Below are 18899 nucleotides of genomic sequence, written 5' to 3'. Positions count from 1 at the left end.
ATGGAAGGGGTGAAGAGATTTACAGTTTACTTTTCGTTTTGTTTTGATGATTAACTATAAAATTATGAGAATATCAGACTAGAGCATAGGTGTCAAACTCGTGGCCCTCCAGATGTTATAGACTACAGTTCCCATCATCCCCTGCCAGCATCATGCTGGCAGGGGATATTGGAAACTGTAGTCTATAACATCTGGAGGGCCACGAGTTTGTCACCTGTGGACTAGGGGAAGAGGGGCCGTGCACTTTAAGATAGTGGTTCTGTTTCATAAATTCTACAGCATAACTAGTATGGAAGATGCTGTGATGGTTCTTTTTGTGTATACAGATAAGAGCTAGGTGGTTCATATCTACATTTGTGTGGAAGCAACTTATCCAAGGTTACATAGTAACTAGGCTGAAAACTGCTAAACTAGGCTGTGCGCAGTTAAAATGGTAGACCATAATGGCTTGTACTTTGGAAAAGAAGAAAGGCTTCTTCGGACTGACTGTGTGAAAGTCAGGACTTAATTTGAACCAAGGCTTTGTTCCAGACTTGGTTTTCATTCCCACTGTTTAATCTTAGAATCATTACGAAGAAGGTGCTCTTGAGCATGTGAAGAGTGGCTTCCTTCCCATGACTGAATTACTAAAACACACCCACATCTGGAATGGAGGGAAGTTTCTCTTGGTCAGTAGTTGTGCTTGGAGGCAGGTTTTTGGGCCAAGGACTGTTCTTTTAGAAGACTGGGAAAAAATATACATGCGAGGAAGGATTTTCTAGTGATGGGAAACGTTCCAGGTGGATGAATGGGGGCGAGAGCAATTTCCCCCATGACTCTGCAGAATTCATGAGCCCAAGCGGGTGGGCACAAGTGGAACCTGGGAATCTGGACCCTCGTCATTGCCACGCACTTTGTCACCCTGTCAAGCATTCAGTTACCATGGGTTACCCTATCAGCCAGGGGACCGGGGACCTCCCCTTCCCAAGTGCTCTATAAAAAGGATCTGTCACGGAAAACAAAAATCCCCCAACAAAGCTGCCGCCGCCGCCGCTGCCTCCGAAAGCAGCCCAGGAAGGAAACTTCAGCACCTCCAAGAGAAGGAGCGGAGCGGAGCAGCATGCCTTCCCGGCTGCGGTGTCACTTCGTCTTGCTCGTCTTGGCAGCCCTCGAAGGAGAAAGCAGGTACCTCGAGGTGAGGCAATCGGGGGACCCCCTCCCCAACCCTGCCCCTTCCCCTGCCCACCCTCTGGGATGGCAGCTGAGTGAGCTCTTGAGGGCTGCCCGAAGGCTCAGCTTTCCCCTTTGGCTTCCCCAGGTGAGGGACGGAGGAGAGGACGAGCCCTTCCTGCTACTCGACGCCCAGATGAAGCGGGAACTCTCGGGCGGCCAGATCTACCGCCGGGCGCTGCGTGAGTTTCTCGAAAGGCTCTCGGGAGGGGAGTGTCTGGCAGGGGCAGGCGAAGTTGCCGGTACTCGGACCGGGGAGGGAGGCGGCGGGTCTTCCGGGCAGGGCAGCCGGTGCTCTGGGAAAGCGCGATCCCCCGGGGAAATGGCTGAATCCGGGCTTGGTTAAAAAGCAGGTTCTTGCTGGACCACCAGGTCAAAGGCTTCTCTAGTCCAGCATCTTCTTTCCAAGCCAGCCCGCTGATTCGAAAAAACCGAGAAGCCGGGGTGAAGGCACTCAGCTAAGAGCTCTTCTATTTAGCGGTAGATTGCCTCTGAACAAAGAAGCTCAATTTCCAAGAGCCACCTTGACTCTGTGCATGCACCCAGTTCCTTTTTAAGCCAGGAGTCATAACCATGCCTAGAGGCAATAAAGTCCACCAATTAATTATGCATCCTGCCAAGAACTGCTTGCGTGTGCTGAATGCAGCTGCCAGTAAATTTTGACCCTGAATTCTCATAGGATGCTGTGGCGGCGGGGGGGTGGGGGGGTGGGTTCTAAATGCTACAATTTTGTTTAGAATATGTGGAATAAGAGAGTAAATAAAACACTCCTGAACATGTGCAGAGTGCCTTTCTGTGCATGGTCAGATACAACAAAGCTCCTGTAGATTGATATTTGCAGAAAGGGCATGTAGTAAAGCCCCTACTTTCCGGCTATGAAAGATTCAGCAGCCTTTTTAAGCTTTTTTTCTGCATTTCCATCTCCAGTGCACAAAAATAGCCTCATTCGCTGGGTTTAAATAAGGGGTTAGGGTTGTTCACCATTTTTCATATAAATATTGCAAAAAATGAGCCTTGAATAAATCATTTTTCAGGCATATTCTGCAGAACTACAGGTAGGTTCAGAAACTGGCTTTCAAGCGGAATGAATGAAAGTATTGGTGGGTTGGTGGATGGGTGGGGCGGAGTTCCTGGTTTAAAACAAGATAATGGAATATTGAGATCCTCCTGGAATGCTGAAGGCTGGGTGAGGACTGAGAATAGGAAGCTGGGAAGAATGCTCAAGATGTGGATAAGGGTCGTTTCCCCTCTTCAGAAGTGAAAGTAGATAGGAGAGAGGGTGTTGAAGAAGGTGGTATCATTTTCCTTGAAAGGCAAGGGGGCTGACCAGAATTTGAGCAGGTGGAATGAATTGGGGATATTGCTTAAATTATAAAATAAGGCCCTTGAAATTTATACCAGTATAAAAGTCTGATCTTCTGCTCTGGATTTCCTCTAATCTCCTTGCTGAGGCTATGTCCTTGCTGAGGTTTGTTCCCTTGTACCATGGGTAAATGACTCTGCAGATGCTCCAGTGCCTGGCCTTTGCTATTATTTTATACCTGCCGTGCCTGAGCCTTGGCAAAATACCAGAGCTTGCTTCCGGTGACCCAGGGCTCACTTTAAGCCTTTTTGGGGAGACTGAATATCAGGGAAGCAGCAATGCATAACTTAGCCAGGACTGCTGTGGCTGATTCTTGTGACACTCCTGAAATCAAATATCTTCTTTGAGAAGGAAAAAGAAGGGACCGATAATGTAAGCTAGAGTAAAACAACAAATTGTTTTTTTGAGAACATCTTGTGCCTGTTTCATGAATAAAGGGGACATCATCTCTCCCCCTTTGTCCTTCTCTTTTAGTTTCACAGCTGCCATGCAGTGTGATGATACAGAGGAGGGAGTAACATTTCCTAAAATCTACCCCCCACACCCTAGTACAGAAATTGCTCTGTCTTCAAAGTACAGGAAATGGGGATTTGGAGAGGGTCCATAATGCAGAGGAAGGGCATTCTGCACTTGGTATTTTCTGAAAGGAAATTGCTTTCTACACCTGCCAGTGCCCACAGCGTCAGTTGGAATGACCTCCATCCCCATGGTTGCTTTTAGCCTTTTGAAAAATGGTAGAAGATCCCAATGGTTGATCTATCTCAGGTCACATCTAATTGGCCTTTGGAGAGGGAATGGTGAAGCCACCATTCAAAACTCAGCTCAGTTCCATTAGGCAGCCTTAAGTTATCATGCAGCCTTAGCACCCAACTGCAACAGGCATGTCATAGGGCAGACATACTTTTTTTTGGGGGGGGGGGGTGTTGTATGCCTTACCAAGATGGTTTTGTGAAGCCAGTTTGGTTGGTTCAATGCTTAGAGCATTGGACTAGGGCACGGGAGAACCAGGTTCAAATCCCCATTCTGCCATGAAATCTTGCTTAGTGACCTTGGACCAATCATTCTCTCTCATCACAACCTACCTCAGAAAGCCAGTGTGAATAAAAAGGAAGATAGGAGAATAGAATTGTAAGCTACTTTGGGTTCCCACGGAGGAGAAATAAATGCCTAAAGTTAGATTTTGAACCAATCAACTCTCTCACAATCAAACTAAACATTACAGTTCTTAAAGATTTGGAGTCTGGGTCTCCCAGCTCCAGTTTGTGTTCCCAGCAGCCTCACATTTGCTGCAGGGAATTGCTTCTATTTAAAAAGAGAGAGAGAGAACCCAAACAGTCTTAGAACAGGACTGTGGGGGGAGGAACAGCTCCTGCCCCTGTCCCACAGCCATGTTCCCACTTATCTTAAGTCAACCACTCTCTCTCCGGCCTAACTTACCTCATAACGGTGTTGTAAAGGTAAAATTAAAAAGGGAAGCCTGATACACTCCACCGTGAGTTTCTTAGAGAAACAGCAGCATAAAAATGTGCTGAAATAAAAATAAAATCTTTGAACATTCAGAATTTCCATGTTAGGGTTAAATTACATTTTACCTGTGAACATGTGTAACTATAGCCTTTTGGGAAGTGTTGATTGAGATCAGAGAAACAATGATCACAGAAAGAGCTTAATTCATTGTTTGCTCCAAAAGGCCCCGCCCTCTGGCATTTTCTTTTTGCATTTGATTCATCATAGCAGGAAAAATTACCAGCGGCGGAATTGAAGCTGTCAGACTCAGGGGGAGGTACTAGGCTACATGACAAACATTTATCAGTAATACAGAGTTTGGGGGTCATTCTTATTTTAAATTTTGTGTTCAGGCACAAATACCCAAGTACAAAATGCAAATGTCCCTTATAAATGAGATAGATGCTTGTATGTAAAGGTGTGACTGACCCTTTAAAAAACTCAGAACAGACGGGCAAATATTTCCTAGTCATTGCTCTTGGCGATATAAAGGAACCACCATTTCAAACTTTTTACTTCAACCTACTACACCAGAACTCTTTTAACGTTTTCTAGTATATATGTCCTTGGGTGGCAGGCTGTAGCTCAGTGATGGTGAACCTTTTCAGGTAGACCGAAGTTGCTGGCTTCAAACTGCAATCCAAAACGCACTCTATTTAAGGCTGCAAAGAGGTACCAAACACAGCAATTTAACCTGGAATACCCCTAGAGGTTTTAGTTTAGGAAACGGTTAATTCCGAGGCATCGATTACTCGGAAGTAAACTTGGTGGTAGTTGGTGGCTTTGCTTTGAAGCAACCGTGCAACGCTATGAACAGGTGAATCATGACCTTAGGAGGGTTTACTCAGAATCAAGCCCCATTGCCAGCAACCGAGCTTACTCCCAGGTAAAGGATTGCGCTTTAGTTCTTCCCATGAAAATCAGTGGGGTTTAACAGTACTTAACAGGGTTACCTACACATCATGCCCAGCGGCCCAGGTCAGCCTAGATGTGTGTGTGTGTGGGGGGGGTTATTTTCCACCCCCCAATGATGAACTCTGTGTGCCCACAGAGAGGGCTCCGAGTGCCATCTCTGGCACCCGTGCCATAGGTTTGCCACCACTGCTATAGCCCAACCTTGTCAGATCTCAAAAGCTAAGAAGGATAATTACTTCAAAGGGAGTTCAGCAAGGAATACTCTGCAAGGGAAGGCAACGGCAAACCACCTCTGCTTCTCACTTGCTATAACGCACCTTGCTGGGATTGTCATAAGAAGGAGAATTGGTCTTTATACCCTGCTTTTTCTCTACTGTATGTGATCTCAGAGCAGCTTACAATCACCTTCCCTCCCACCCCCCACCCCCCACCCCCCACCCCCACAAAAGGCACTTTGTGAGGAAGGTGAGGCTGAAAGAGTTCTGAGAGAACTGTGATTGACCTAAGGTCACCCAGCAGGCTTCATGTGGATGAGTGAGAAATCAAACCTGATTCTTCAGATTGGAATCTGCCTCTCTTAACCATCACACACCATGTTGGCTATCAGCTGTGATTTGATCTATATTGAAGCAGTGCAAAAACTGCAACCAATTCTAATGCTTTAAATAAACCTATAAAGAACAAAGCATCTCACTGTCATACACACATATACAGAGCCCAGAAAATACACAAAAGGATCACAAACAAGGACAAAAATCAGTGCTTCAACCAAAGTCTCTATTATTTGCCACAAATATTTGAATCCAGTTCAAAAGGCACTGAAAGAAGGAGACTGTTGCAACAAGGAGTCTCTGGAAATGACAGGGTCTCTGGTAACTGCCCGTTTCGTGAGTATTGCTTCCTCAGAAGAATTATTCCGTGGTGGGAGCTCACAGGTCTATTCTTTCATAAAAGACAGTAGAGCTACATATTCTTTAACCGTCTCTTAAAATTCTATATTATAAGTTCATAACAAAAGAATAAATAATTGACTGTAGAACTTAAAGTACTAATGTGCATAAAATAAAGATTAAAAATAAATAATAATTCTATAACTTACATGACTCGTGGAAAAAAGCCCGCTGTCTTCTGATTAATGAGGCTCAGCTTCACATTTGTTCTAAGTGTAATCTGGCTCTACCAGCACTCAGATATATACCAATTTACAATCATGACTTTGCTACCTAAAAATAGTTACAGTTGGGGAACAGCTGGTATTTTAGTCCATTAACTAGCTAACATGCCGGTCTTTCTGTTTTTGGTTCAGGTCCTGCAAACACTTATGCTCTGGCTACAGAGGATCGCCTAAACTTTCTTTTTCCGTCAATGGTTGATTGTTATATATTTCTGTTACACTGATCTTTTGGTGTAATTGTCAGCTGTGATTTGACAGGATTTCTCTCTCTCTCTCTCTCTCTCTCTCTCTCTCACACACACACACACACACACACACACACAAACATGCCCTTCTTTCTGCTTCCCCACCTTTCTCTCTTCTCTCCTTTATTTTCTCATTATCTTCCTCCATGACCCCCATCTTTCTGGTTTATTGTCACTTTAAAAAAATAATTGAAAATAAAAATGAAAATTGCAGTTACACTGAGGTAAGGGACCTCATCATGGGAGTCCAGTTATGGATCCCATAAACCATTGGTTTAAATAGATATATGCCTAATTTTACACATATGTACCTAACTGGGTATGTAATGCAGTCTTCTATCCATAAGTGAGAACCAAATGCAGAGGGAGTGAATACTGTTTATTGTATTATTCACATTATTCGAATTGTATACCGCCCTCCCTTGAAGGGCTCAGGGCGGTGAACAACAACAGCATAATAGCAAACATCAGTAATCATAATATCAAGCAACAAAACATCAATAAATAAGCATAGCATCAATAAACATAGCATCAATAAACATAGCATTATAAACAACAAGAACATCAATAATCATAATATCATAAGCTATGAGGCAGCAATATACATAATCAGCATAGAGAAATGTAATAAACATAGATGGCGACTTTCCCCTTCTGTAGCCACGGTGACCTAAGACTAACTCCCAACCAATCTACATCCATGTTAGTACAACAAGCCTAGTCTAGTGACTAATCTAAAAATACAGCATCATATCACTATAAACCTAAAATAAATCTAACCATGCCTAACACTAGCTCTATAGAATTTACAATACAATATTGTCTCTCTTCTCTCTTCCACAGGATGCCTTGACATGCTGAGTATAGAGGGACAGTTCATTTTCACTGCAGAACAGCCCCAACTGCACTGTGCTACTTTCTTCATAGCAGACCCTGAAGAGTTAATTACCATAGACTTTGACTATGTCAACATTGACTGTCAAGCAGGAGATTTCCTGAAGGTATGAGATTTGCAGTAACACATGATGAGCACGCTTAACTTCTTTCAAAAGATTTGGCATCGTGAGTTGGCTCTGCTGATAAACCAGGAAGTGTCAGGAGAATGGCTTGCTGATTCAAGCTATTTAAAAAGTTTTCCAGGCTGTGAATTGCTATGAACCCTGAATATGGAAGCACTTATAAGACTGACTCACAGTGGCAAATAATGGTCGTTTTCAGTGCAGTCTTAAGCAGAGTGTGCACTTCTACATCCATTGACTTCAGTGGACATAACAGGCTATAACACTGCTCAGGATGGCACGGTTTCACACTTACATTCCATATTTCACAGAAAAAGTATATTGGAGAACTGGTACATAGCAAATGATGTTCAATGGTGGAAGTGATTTAAGAATGAACAGGGAGAGTCCAGCAAAATAGTATCTTTCTGATAAATAAGTTCCGTGGTGGCCCTTGTTTGTCTGACTGAATGTAGTATGTGAACATCCTCATTTTCTTGGATCTGAAACATCTCACAAATTGCGCTGTAAAGAGAAAGGCAGTGAGAAGAGAGATCCCATTAATTTGCACATTGCAGAAGAGTATGTCACTGAACAAAGATTTCCCAAATCTGGGTCATGGTTACTACGGCAGTGCAAGGTTTGGAGAAAAGACCAGCATCTATTTCTTTGTGTCTGGCACAAACTTCACATGTTGTTTAACAGGGAAGCAGCAGCTGGAAAAGAGCCTGCCTTAATGACAATACCAATACTGCTACTAATTTGACACTGCTTATTGATCACCCTGCTTGTTCCAAGTTTAAAATGCTAGGCATCAGAAATGTGTCCCTTCTAATTAGGCAGAAGGATTAAAACATTTGAAGTGGGGAAGTACAGTAAATGTCAAAGCGATTAACTACTGCTGAATGAAGGGGCAAATTGGTTTTGATCTTAGTTCCAAGTTATGTGTGGAATAGATTGGTCAAAATTTTGGTTTAGCGAAAGGAAGGAAGGGAAACAAACAGCATTACCACCACTGCTACTAATAATAACTGTGGGCTGTTATATTTTGTGAATAAAGGGTGCAAAGGTGAAAAAATTAAAATTTCTTTTGCCCTTGCACTAGTTTGCACCTTTAATCTGCAGAACCCTTGGTAAAAAATTGAGGAAAATAGTCACAGCTCTGCTCTCTCTCAGACAAGCAGGCTTCCTATGAAAGGGATCCAGACTGTGCTTTAAGCGACACATTCAACACAGGTGCCATATGGGTGTGGCTTTGTGCTTCTGGGAATTGCAGGCAGAAGGTAAACACTAATTGCCATCTACACGTATCCCTTTAGGTGTTTGATGGCTGGATATTAAAAGGAGAGAAGTTTCCTAGTTCTTTGGATCATCCTCTCCCCACCTCCGAAAGATATGTAGATTTTTGCAATGGTGACCATGTCAGAAGCACCATCAAATCTTCACAGAATGTCGCCATGATTTTCTTCAGAATTCATGACCCTGGAAATGGATTTGCGTTAACAATAAAGAAAAAAACCAATCTTTTCCGTAAGTTGTGTTTCATACTGTGTGCAGCAAGATGCAAAGGGGATGATATAAAATAGACTTTTTTTTTCACAAGAGTGTATGTTTGGTGCAAGATTATCTGGGGGGAGGTGGCAAGTTCATACTGGGAACAGATAAATGATCTTTGGTGATCTCTGAAAAAGAAGATATGGATAAATATACATTTATATGAGCAAAGCCATTATTTGTGGTCAGAAAACAAACATGAGTCAGCAGAGAGGTTCTGCAAGTGGAGGGGAGAGTTTTCAGTAATTTCCCATTCCTGCTGCAGACCTCCAACTCATTCTTCATGTTGTTTCTAGAGGTCCTTGATCCCTGGTGAGAAATTACATGTTGAAAGTGTAAAGCATATGGGCAGGGGAAATTTGTATGTCACTCCCCAAGCAAGTTACAGCCAAACGGCTGTTATTGAATTACCACCCGGCATTCCTAGGAGCAGCAGTGGCATAGGAGGTTAAGAACTCATATATCTAATCTGGAGGAACTGGGTTTGATTCCCAGCTCTGCTGCCTGAGCTGTGGAGGCTTATCTGGGGAATTCAGATTAGCCTGTACACTCCCACACACACTAGTTGTGTGACCTTGGGTTAGTCGCACCTTCTCGGAGCTCTCTCAGCCCCACCTACCTCACAGGGTGTTTGTTGTGAGGGGGGAAGGGCAAGGAGATTGTAAGCCCCTTTGAGTCTCTGCGGGAGAGAAAGGGGGGATATAAATCCAAACTCTTCTTCTTCTTCTTCTGATTCCACACAAGGCAAATATAACGGGTACAGGACCCTATATGACCCATTTTGTGTGGGGGGGAGGACTTCTCATAGGTCCTGCCCCCAAAATGACTGCCCTGTTTTATTTCTCCAACCCAGTTTTTTTGAAAATTGCTAAGCTAGTGATCCTTTTGAAAAATTCCAGGTTCGAGCTGCTGCCGAGTGAATGACCGGGCAGGAGGAGCTTTATTTCCCTCCCTTTCACCATGCCCTCTACGGTCAGGGAGAAGCCAACTGCCATTGCCATGCTGTTGCGGGGAGGTCCAGTCTCCTTTTTTTTATTTTGAGGGTTTCATCTGCATAGCTATGCAGGTGCAGCCAGTCATATTGTGGGGTGATTGACATGACTGTGGGGGCTCATTTCTGCACACCTGCATAGCTACGCATGTGTTGCAGGAATTTTTTTAAAAAGAGAAACCTCTCCTTGCGAAGGCGTGACAGCAACATGGATTATTTCTGTGGGCTTCAATTGCTGCCTGCATGGAATGCATGTGAACAGGAAAACAGGAAAAGGGCTTTCTTTATCATGACTGGAACACACTGTATATTTGCTGTGTGGAATCGACCATACAGACCCGCAAATAGTGGCTTTACACATGATTACTGCAGCCAGGCTGGTTTTTGCCAGGCAATGAAAACAAAATTATTCCTAAAATACATGACTGGTTGTTACAAATAAAAGGAGGTCTAAATTTTAGTAAAGTTAACAGCGTATCAGAAAAATAAAGACACAAATGGTGCAGACCTTTAATGGTCAAGAGCAATTTAAAGAATGGAACTGAAAATTGGGTAATTTTGAATATAACTTTGCTTATTTTGAAACAATATTAAAAAGTAACTATGTTTATGTAGATGGAATGTAGGGATTTGGATTGGCAATGTATTTTATGTGGTTGATGGTGTTGGGTATGTGTGCATTGTTAGCTTTTTTATATTTTCTAATAAATATTTGTTTTAAAAAGGGGGGGGGATTTCATGCCACTGAGGGAGAGCCCTTCTGTCACAGGAAATTCACACCACAGGGTAATATGTAGTCACTGCTAAGTCATATTATAATGACAATGCAGTGACATTATTCTGGCATTACAGGAATTGGGGCAATGCATATTTCTACTGTAAGAATGCCCGATTTTTTTTCTGAAGCTATCTTGAGTGATTTGATATAAGCTGAAATATATACATTAGTATCCATGGCAATATAGCAAATTTAAACCAGATGTTGTGTTAGTGTATATTTAAAGACTATCAAACGATTTGGCACACATGTAAACATTTAACACCATGTGTTTTCATTCTAAAAATTGTCCATTAAATCAAAATAAATATGTGAACTTTAGTTTAAAGTCTGCTTTGCATGTTTTATTTGGGTAGATTTTGGCAGACATGCCCCTAAAAAAAGAAGTCCTGTCTTGACAACAAGCAAAAATCTAGGCAATGTGTGGCAGATACAGTTTGAGGACAATAATATACTTAGATACTTCCAGAAATACTTGAGTTGAAGTTAAAGAACTTCCTGGTTGCAGTCAGTTCTGGGCAGAACTGTCCTTCCAACATCTCTCAATTAAAAAATTTAACCAGTGATTTCCTGAAGATATCACTCCTTTTATGTGAAGGGTGTGCATTATGTTTGTTTGTTGGAATTGCTTGCATGCCCCTTCCATCCTCTTCTCAATTAAGTTTACTGATTTCGGAAGCCTGAAATCTTCAAACTCCACTCCACTGTAAAACTCCAATGCAGGTGTCAGGATAAACTGAAGTTTGTTTCCTCCCCACAAACTGGGGTTCTAAATTAGGATTAAACTGGTTTGTCCATATGCCTGCAAACTCCAGTAAAGTGGAGTTTGATTCAAGGCTTCTGAAACCAGAAAACGTGCTCTGGAAAGAGGGGAGGAAATGAGCATGTGGGACTATATAAACCAGAGTTGTTCCCATCACAAACAAAGGTTTGCTTGTGACATACAAATGTAGTGATGCATTATTTTTTATGTATAACTGAGACTAAGTAATTTTGTGTCTTTCCTCTGTACTAAAGCTTGCAATGTCATCTCTCAGACTCCTGCTGGAAGGTTTACCATGGTCATTCCTCATCAGCACAGAAACTGCAGTTTTTCCATAATATACCCTGTGGTAATAAAAATATCTGATCTGATACTGGGACATTTGAATGGGCTCCGCTTAAAGGTGAGTTGCCAGTCTTTGTACACATCAGTAGCAAACAATGTTGCATGAATCATCAGATTATATTGTTCAGCCTTTATTTATTTACATATTGCTGGTGACCGGTTACACAAATACTTATTTTTGATCTGCATGTTCTTATCTGCACGGGGCTCAAAGGATGCTACATAGCTCTGATGGATTGAATACTCATTCATATTTGTGATTTGCATTGAGTCCCAGTAAGAAAGATGGGGGAAGGGAAATAAAAATAATAACTTAATATCTTTGTACATAACAGTTTAAACACATACGTATGTAAAAACACTGCATCATTGTCTCAGTGCTAGCATGCACGCACACACAAAAGGAAATCTTTCAAGAAAAAAGTGGCAAGAGAAGAACCAAACCTCTGCCAGTCATTCCCTGAAAAAGGAGGGGCAAATATTTAGCAGCTTTTTTCCACCTAACATTATACTACCTACCAACCTGGGCCACATTTGGAGTATAATAGCACAAGGTTTGTAGGATCTTTTGGCCATGAAAATGAATAAATTTCAGGGACTGTACACCTACTAAATTTCACAGAGATGGGGCAAAGAATCAGACTTTCTACAAGTAAAACACATAGCAGGAAAAAATGATAGTTTGCTTTGACAATGGGTTGGAAACAACCTATATGTCAGTTTATTCATATCTCTTGATCTCTGCTGGCCAAATCTATATATGCAACAAACTGAGATGGTAGAATACTGAGGGGGTAGAATGGACTGCAATTGTGAGATGTCATTGTTCTATGTCTACCCCACCCCCCAGCCCCCAGCACATATATAAATGCTCAGTGTGTAGAAAACTAGCAAATCCAAGAGAAAACTCCTAATGTAGCCCACTCCCAGTTGCAGGAAGTTGCTTACACATGGACCATTCATAAATGTGATCTGTCCCACTTGTAGGTCTATTCCACCACCTCAAACACTTCTTACTATTGCAAGGGTGGGCCTATTTGTCTCCTCATCCCTTTGACCAGAAATATAATACTTTGATCAAATGATTGTTTTCTCTTTACTTTGATGACAAATCAAATTATTGTTTAATTTTTTAAAAATCATATCTCTTGTTAATTGCCTCTAGCCCTGGAACCTTTTCTATCATCTCCCTGAAATTTGGCAGAGATTATCTTTTGGCTGGGGTTAATTTCATCCCTAATGGAGATCCCAAAACAAAGATGTAACTGTTTTAAATGTACATTAATTTGATTGTTTGTAAAACAGCAACCTATTCTGCTATCTTTCTGAAGTTCAGCTGTTTTATCTGTTCAGAGATACAACGGTAGATTGGATTGTGGAAAATGAAGAAATTATAGGTGGATGTATATCTCCCACTGAACTCAGTGTTTTGATTCCAATTCATTTTCATTTCAAACTTGAACTGTTTTCATTTGGGCTTTCAGTCATTCTGAATGCAGTTATAAGAGATCAGCCCAGTTGTTGGATCCCTCTGAGTTTGCTGCACAAGTGGAAAATGCTCTGTAGCTTTCCTGGTTTTTATACAGAAACACTGCATATCCCGGTGTCTTTTATTATGTTAAAGAAGTGGGCCAGAGTAGTACAGTATGATTTCTTTATTTATAACCCATGTTCTTCGTTGAGACTCAAGGAAGATCACAAAATATAAAAACAATGCAGTCAGGGAGCATAAGGTTTTCAGTTAATAGTACTGTAAGACTAGGATCACATATCTAGGATCACATAATTAGAAACAATGCTAACAAACAAACAAACCCGCAGCACATTATAAACAATGCAGAAAATTGATTATAGTGGCAGAAGACAATGGTGTAAAATCAACGACACACAATAAATAGTGCACTAGACTATGATCTTGTTCTTGTATCAGTCATCTTCATGAGCTGTTCAATGATACTAGAGTTCTAGTCCCTTTATAAAAGCACCCTCTTGAACATTTATGTTTTGCACATTCTGTGAAATGTGAAGTCTGGGAGCCTTCCTGCAGGCCATGCTACAAGATGGGAGCTACAACAGAATGCCTGTGTCTGGATGGGTTCCTGCTGACCTTACCCATTTGCTGGGTTTCAGAAAGTGCACAGTCTACTTATAGACTTTGGGAGCAATCCTAAGCAGATCTCCTCAAAAGTAAACACAGGAAGTTGCCATACTGAATTAGATCACTGGTCTACCAAGATCAGTGTTGTCTACTCCAAAATGGCAGCAGGGCCTTCACATTACCTCATACAAGATATTTTTTTAAACCGGAGATGCCAGAAACTGAACCTAGGGACTTGTAGCATGCAAAGAAGACAATGTACCATTCAGCTACAGCCCTCCCCAAAGTGTTCTCGACATTTCAGTCTAACACATTCTATATCCCTAAACCTGGTTTCTTTAAAACTCACTCTTTTCTGTTATTATTCCCATTTTTCAGTCAATCTGACTATTCAGCTGCAGCATTTAAGTACATCTGAGGGAAACAGACTCGTTAGTGTTCTACTGAAACATCAGTTTCCAAAAGAATAAAAAGACTTCGATTTTCTTATTGAATACGTATCTCATTTGCTGACATATTCCCATTTACAGATATTGGATTTGTTCAGGATCTATAGCTCTTTTCTTTTCATCTCTTTTTATAGAAACCTGCTGCAGGTTGTGGAGGAATGGGAGATTTTGTGGAACTGTTGGGTGGAAATGGTTTAGACCCCTCAAGGATGTTCCCTGTAGCTGATCTTTGCCACTCCTTCCATGGCCCTGGTGAGTTCTTATTCTAATGTCTTCTTTTCGGTGTACACACACAAAAAGACAATTGCAAAATCTCTCTGCATAACATGCCAGTCCTAAGCATTTGAGTTTTGCTTAATAAGGCATAATTTCATGCACTGTGATGCTGTTGTGGCAAAACTATTTATTTAGAAAATGTATGATTCACTCGACAATAATAATGAGTATCAAAGTGAGGACAAGCAGTAAACAAGATACCTATTGGCACCAATCTAACCAATATCATGTGTTAGTGAAAAATATTATGCCAATGCCGGGTTTACGGTTAATACTTCTCATGGTTGAAACCTCACATTGAGAGAAGGAAATTCTGTAACCCTTTTAAAGTTACTCCTGATTCCAACATATGCATTTGCTGGCAATATAATAATCTGATTTGGACTCATATTATACATTGTTTTGATTCACATGGGAAGGTTTTTATAGAACTATAGACTCAGTCACAAAAATTTTGATTACCCAATTGCACAACTATCATGCCACAATTATTGATCCCATATAGGCAATATGCACTTGAGAATATGAGCACATTTGATTGTACATTATCAAGTGACTCCATACTGCTGAAGAGCAGCTATGATTCTGAGATGCTACAAATGTTCTTAGAATTGCAGCCAGAACAATGTGATATCGCTAATCTTATCGGGCTGTTGCAAATGTGGAGGTGTACCGGGGGAAAATGGTGCCTGGGGCAACACCTGCCCTGGGCACACACACCCCTCGCCCCACTTACCTTAGCCAACAGCGGCGTTCCCGAGCAGCCTGATGGGGCCAGGCCTGGATGAGGGGTGCCCGGTGGGCCCACGGCAAACTGCTCCTTTAGCCGGCGGAGGCTCCGCTAGCTGAAGCAGCAGCCTGATGGAACTGGGCTGAGGGGTGGCCCATCCCGTCCCCGCTGCCCAGGACTGCCACCAACTAAGGTAAGTTTTTGTGCCCCCCACATGACTGACCGGCCTGCACCCGGAGACATGTGACAGTACATGTCCCCATGGCCGGTACATCCCTGTTCAAATGCCTCTGAGGACCCACAAAGCTGATTCTGAGTGATGACAATATTCCCACATAAGTGGTCTTAGCCAATCAAAGATTACGTTGTTAACAGGATAATGTCATGATGCATATTGGGTGTGTGCTGATATTGGTGAAAGCCATACAAAATCAGGGCAAGGCTTTGTGAATATGCAAAATATCTTATTCCCTTTCAAAACTATGAGTGAAAAATTAGAGGAGGGAGACAAACATTTTTCAACAATAATAAAACAATTATTAAAATCCTTCTGTGTCACTTCAAGCATATTGTAGAGCAGCTGGAGCAGTGTAGTATGAACGAAGGCTACAAGGAGTCTGTCATTTCTAGCTGTGCATTGCAATGCAAATGACAGTTCAAATGCATATCCACTTTCAGTCCTTAATTCATGCAGAAGCTGCTTCCTTCTACCCATCACCTTGGCCGGATTAGAAAGACATCTTATAGCAACAAATGTTGAGAATGGGTATACACCTATGGTGATGGAAAGTGGCATGATATAGCCCAAACATGTCAGATACTGGAAGCTAATCAAGGTGGTACTGGGAAAGGCTCTGTAAAGGAAGGCCACCAAGGAAGGCTCTGTAGAAAGGCAATGGCAAACCAAAGTCCCTTGCTAGCCTTGCTCTAAATTTGATGCAACTTTTTGGCACTTATGTCTGTATACATATATGGCTTGGGAAAGCTTGGTTGTGTGCACTAGGATGCTTTTAGACCAATAAAAATATATTTCCCAATATCTGAAGTGACTGGTTTTTATCATTTTCAAACAAAATGAGAGATTTTTTGTTTCATTAGCTCAAATGAAGATTGGCTGTGACAACACAGTGCTACGAATGGTCTCCAGCGGCAAACATGTCAATCGTGTAACATTTGAGTACCATCAGCTCGAGCAACACGAGGAGGCAAACAGAGAGGAGAACAGCCTTGAAGAATTCTGTTTCTCCAGTATTTGAGAACCAGACAAGTAACTCCTGCTTGCTATTTACTGTTAATGTTGAGCGACAACTTTAAGAAACCTTTCTAATGTATAAACACCTACCTTTCATACTAAACTATTATTTCCACGAATCAAATAGTATTAACCTTTGGCATTTAAAATACATTGTCCTCCTTTGTCTGTTAGTGTCTTTAGCGAAAACAAAGTCATGCACATGCACCCCAGATCAGGGCAAACGTTCCAAGGCAAATGTTCTTTTATTTCCAATACTTGCAGCACTTTTTGTAATAATTTAGAATGCAAGTGGAAAATGTGGAAGGCTGTAAAGTTCATTTAGCAACTTCCCCTCTTTTGCATCATTTGCAAATATAAAAAAAGATGCATATGGTAAAATTACAATTCAGTTTTATAAAAAAAATTGGCATTGTGTTTTATGATGTATTAATGCAAATGTATAGTTGTTTGTTTTTAATAACATTAATAGCATGAAAAGATTTTTCCTTCTACAGGTCCAGACATAAATAAACCCATCAAAACTATTGGCAAAAATCTCATGTTTACAGTTGTTGTTTTTTAAAGAATTGAATTTTATTAGTGTGTTATCGACCTATTATAAAAATCATTGTAAATATATTTTACTTACAAGACCATTTAACTATTACTACAATGGTGCTTCAGTATCATTTAAAATACATTTTAAGTTCTGTAAAATAAGGCCTTTTCAAAAATATGATGTGTAGTGGCCAGGAACGTCCCTACACAACTTTGCAGGTATACAAGTTGGTAGCTGCCTAGTTTTGAAGAGATGCTGTGCATGTGCCAATTCACATGGTTAAATTCTATTCTGCCATCACTGTAATTAAATCAGTCCTATTCAGTTTGTCTACGGACCTTCATAAAAACAACAATAACAACAACAAAATGTTTATCTGGTCTTCAATGGCCTTCAAAAGCCATTGACAACTTTCTGTATTTTCAAAGGATACTAAAAATGCCTTTGAACTGCTGTTGTGCTCTTTGTGTACAATTGTGAATGTTGTTAATTCAGGATAAAAAAATGAAAGAATAGGTTTACAAAGGAAACACAAAAAGCATCTTTAATGTGGAAGCACATTCATCAGCCTTCACAGAAAGACACAAAGAAAAGGTTGACAAACTGAGGTAAATCTAGTGTTGACAACTCCATTTTGGAAAATTCCTGGTGATTTGGGATGGAGCCGAGGGAAGTCATGGTTTGTGGAGGGAGAAATATCCGTAGGGTATAATGTCATAGAGTCCACTCACTACAGCTGCCATTTTCTCCAGGAAAACTGATCTCTGTTGCTTGGAGATCAGTGGTAATTCCAGGAGATCTCCAGGCCCCACATGGAAGCTGGCAATCCTCATTGGGTCTTGCAGGTCATTTCTGTGTGAACAAGTGGAGTGAAGGCCAAACTAGACATTACAACACCAATGCCATTTTAGAGAAGAATTGAGCAATTTTTAAAATGACAGCCCTGTGGGAAAAGATTATCTTGTTTCCTTCCGTGTGCCTTTTCAAGAGACAAAACAGCCCTCCAGGAGAGAACTGCAGATACCATAACACTGAGCTTTGCTCAGATAATTACTGATTCCTGCCTCCTGCAACAGACTCAATCTCCTCCTTGTTCATGGAAACCCCCCTTTCCCTATGACTGGCATTTCAGGGGGCTTTTTGGGCCCCAAGGGTGGGGGAGAGCAGAGAAGTCAGGCTTTACTTATGGAAAGCCTTCCATCAGCAGAGATTTTTGGCAAGATCCAAGCCACTTTCATAGGCTTTGAATCCTCCCTACCAACAATACCATAGGATAGATACCTCTGCCATATTTAGAGCAAACAATCTAAGAGCCAGTGCTGTGTATTATAGGTGCTGAGACCTGTGAGTTGGGTAAGAAGCAGCAAGCACAAAGTTCAGTATGGTAAATCACAACCCATTCATCCAGGAGCAGTAGTGGGGTAGTGGTTAACAGCAGGTGTACTCTAATCTGGAGGAACTGGGTTTGATTCCCCACTCTGCCACTTGAGCTGTGGAGGCTTATCTGGGGAATTCAGATTAGCCTGTGCACTCCAACACATGCCAGCTGGGCGACCTTGGGCTAGTCACAGTTCTTCGGAGATCTCTCAGCCCCACCCACATCACAGGGTGTTTGTTGGGGGTGGGGAAGGGAAAGGAAATTGTCAGCCCATTTGGGTCTCCTTACAGGAGAGAAAGGGGGGATATAAACCCAACTCTTCTTCTTCATTATG

General features: G+C 41.6%; 1 protein-coding gene across 1 annotated transcript; it reads left to right on the top strand.

The window, feature by feature from the left end:
* Positions 1-902: 902 nt before the first annotated feature.
* On the top strand, positions 903-17175 carry LOC125436166 (corticotropin releasing hormone binding protein). The gene is made up of 7 exons (XM_048502890.1): positions 903-1174; positions 1298-1391; positions 7256-7413; positions 8730-8940; positions 11751-11899; positions 14523-14640; positions 16493-17175. Exons 1-7 carry the CDS (start codon positions 1100-1102, stop codon positions 16648-16650), a joined length of 963 nt encoding a protein of 320 aa, XP_048358847.1. The 5' UTR covers positions 903-1099; the 3' UTR covers positions 16651-17175.
* The last annotated feature ends 1724 nt before the right edge of the window (positions 17176-18899 follow it).

The sequence above is a fragment of the Sphaerodactylus townsendi genome, linkage group LG07 (assembly GCF_021028975.2).
Source record: "Sphaerodactylus townsendi isolate TG3544 linkage group LG07, MPM_Stown_v2.3, whole genome shotgun sequence".
Classification (NCBI taxonomy): domain Eukaryota; kingdom Metazoa; phylum Chordata; class Lepidosauria; order Squamata; family Sphaerodactylidae; genus Sphaerodactylus; species Sphaerodactylus townsendi.
Note: the sequence above shows the minus strand (reverse complement) of the source record. Positions and strands in the feature narration are given on the sequence as shown.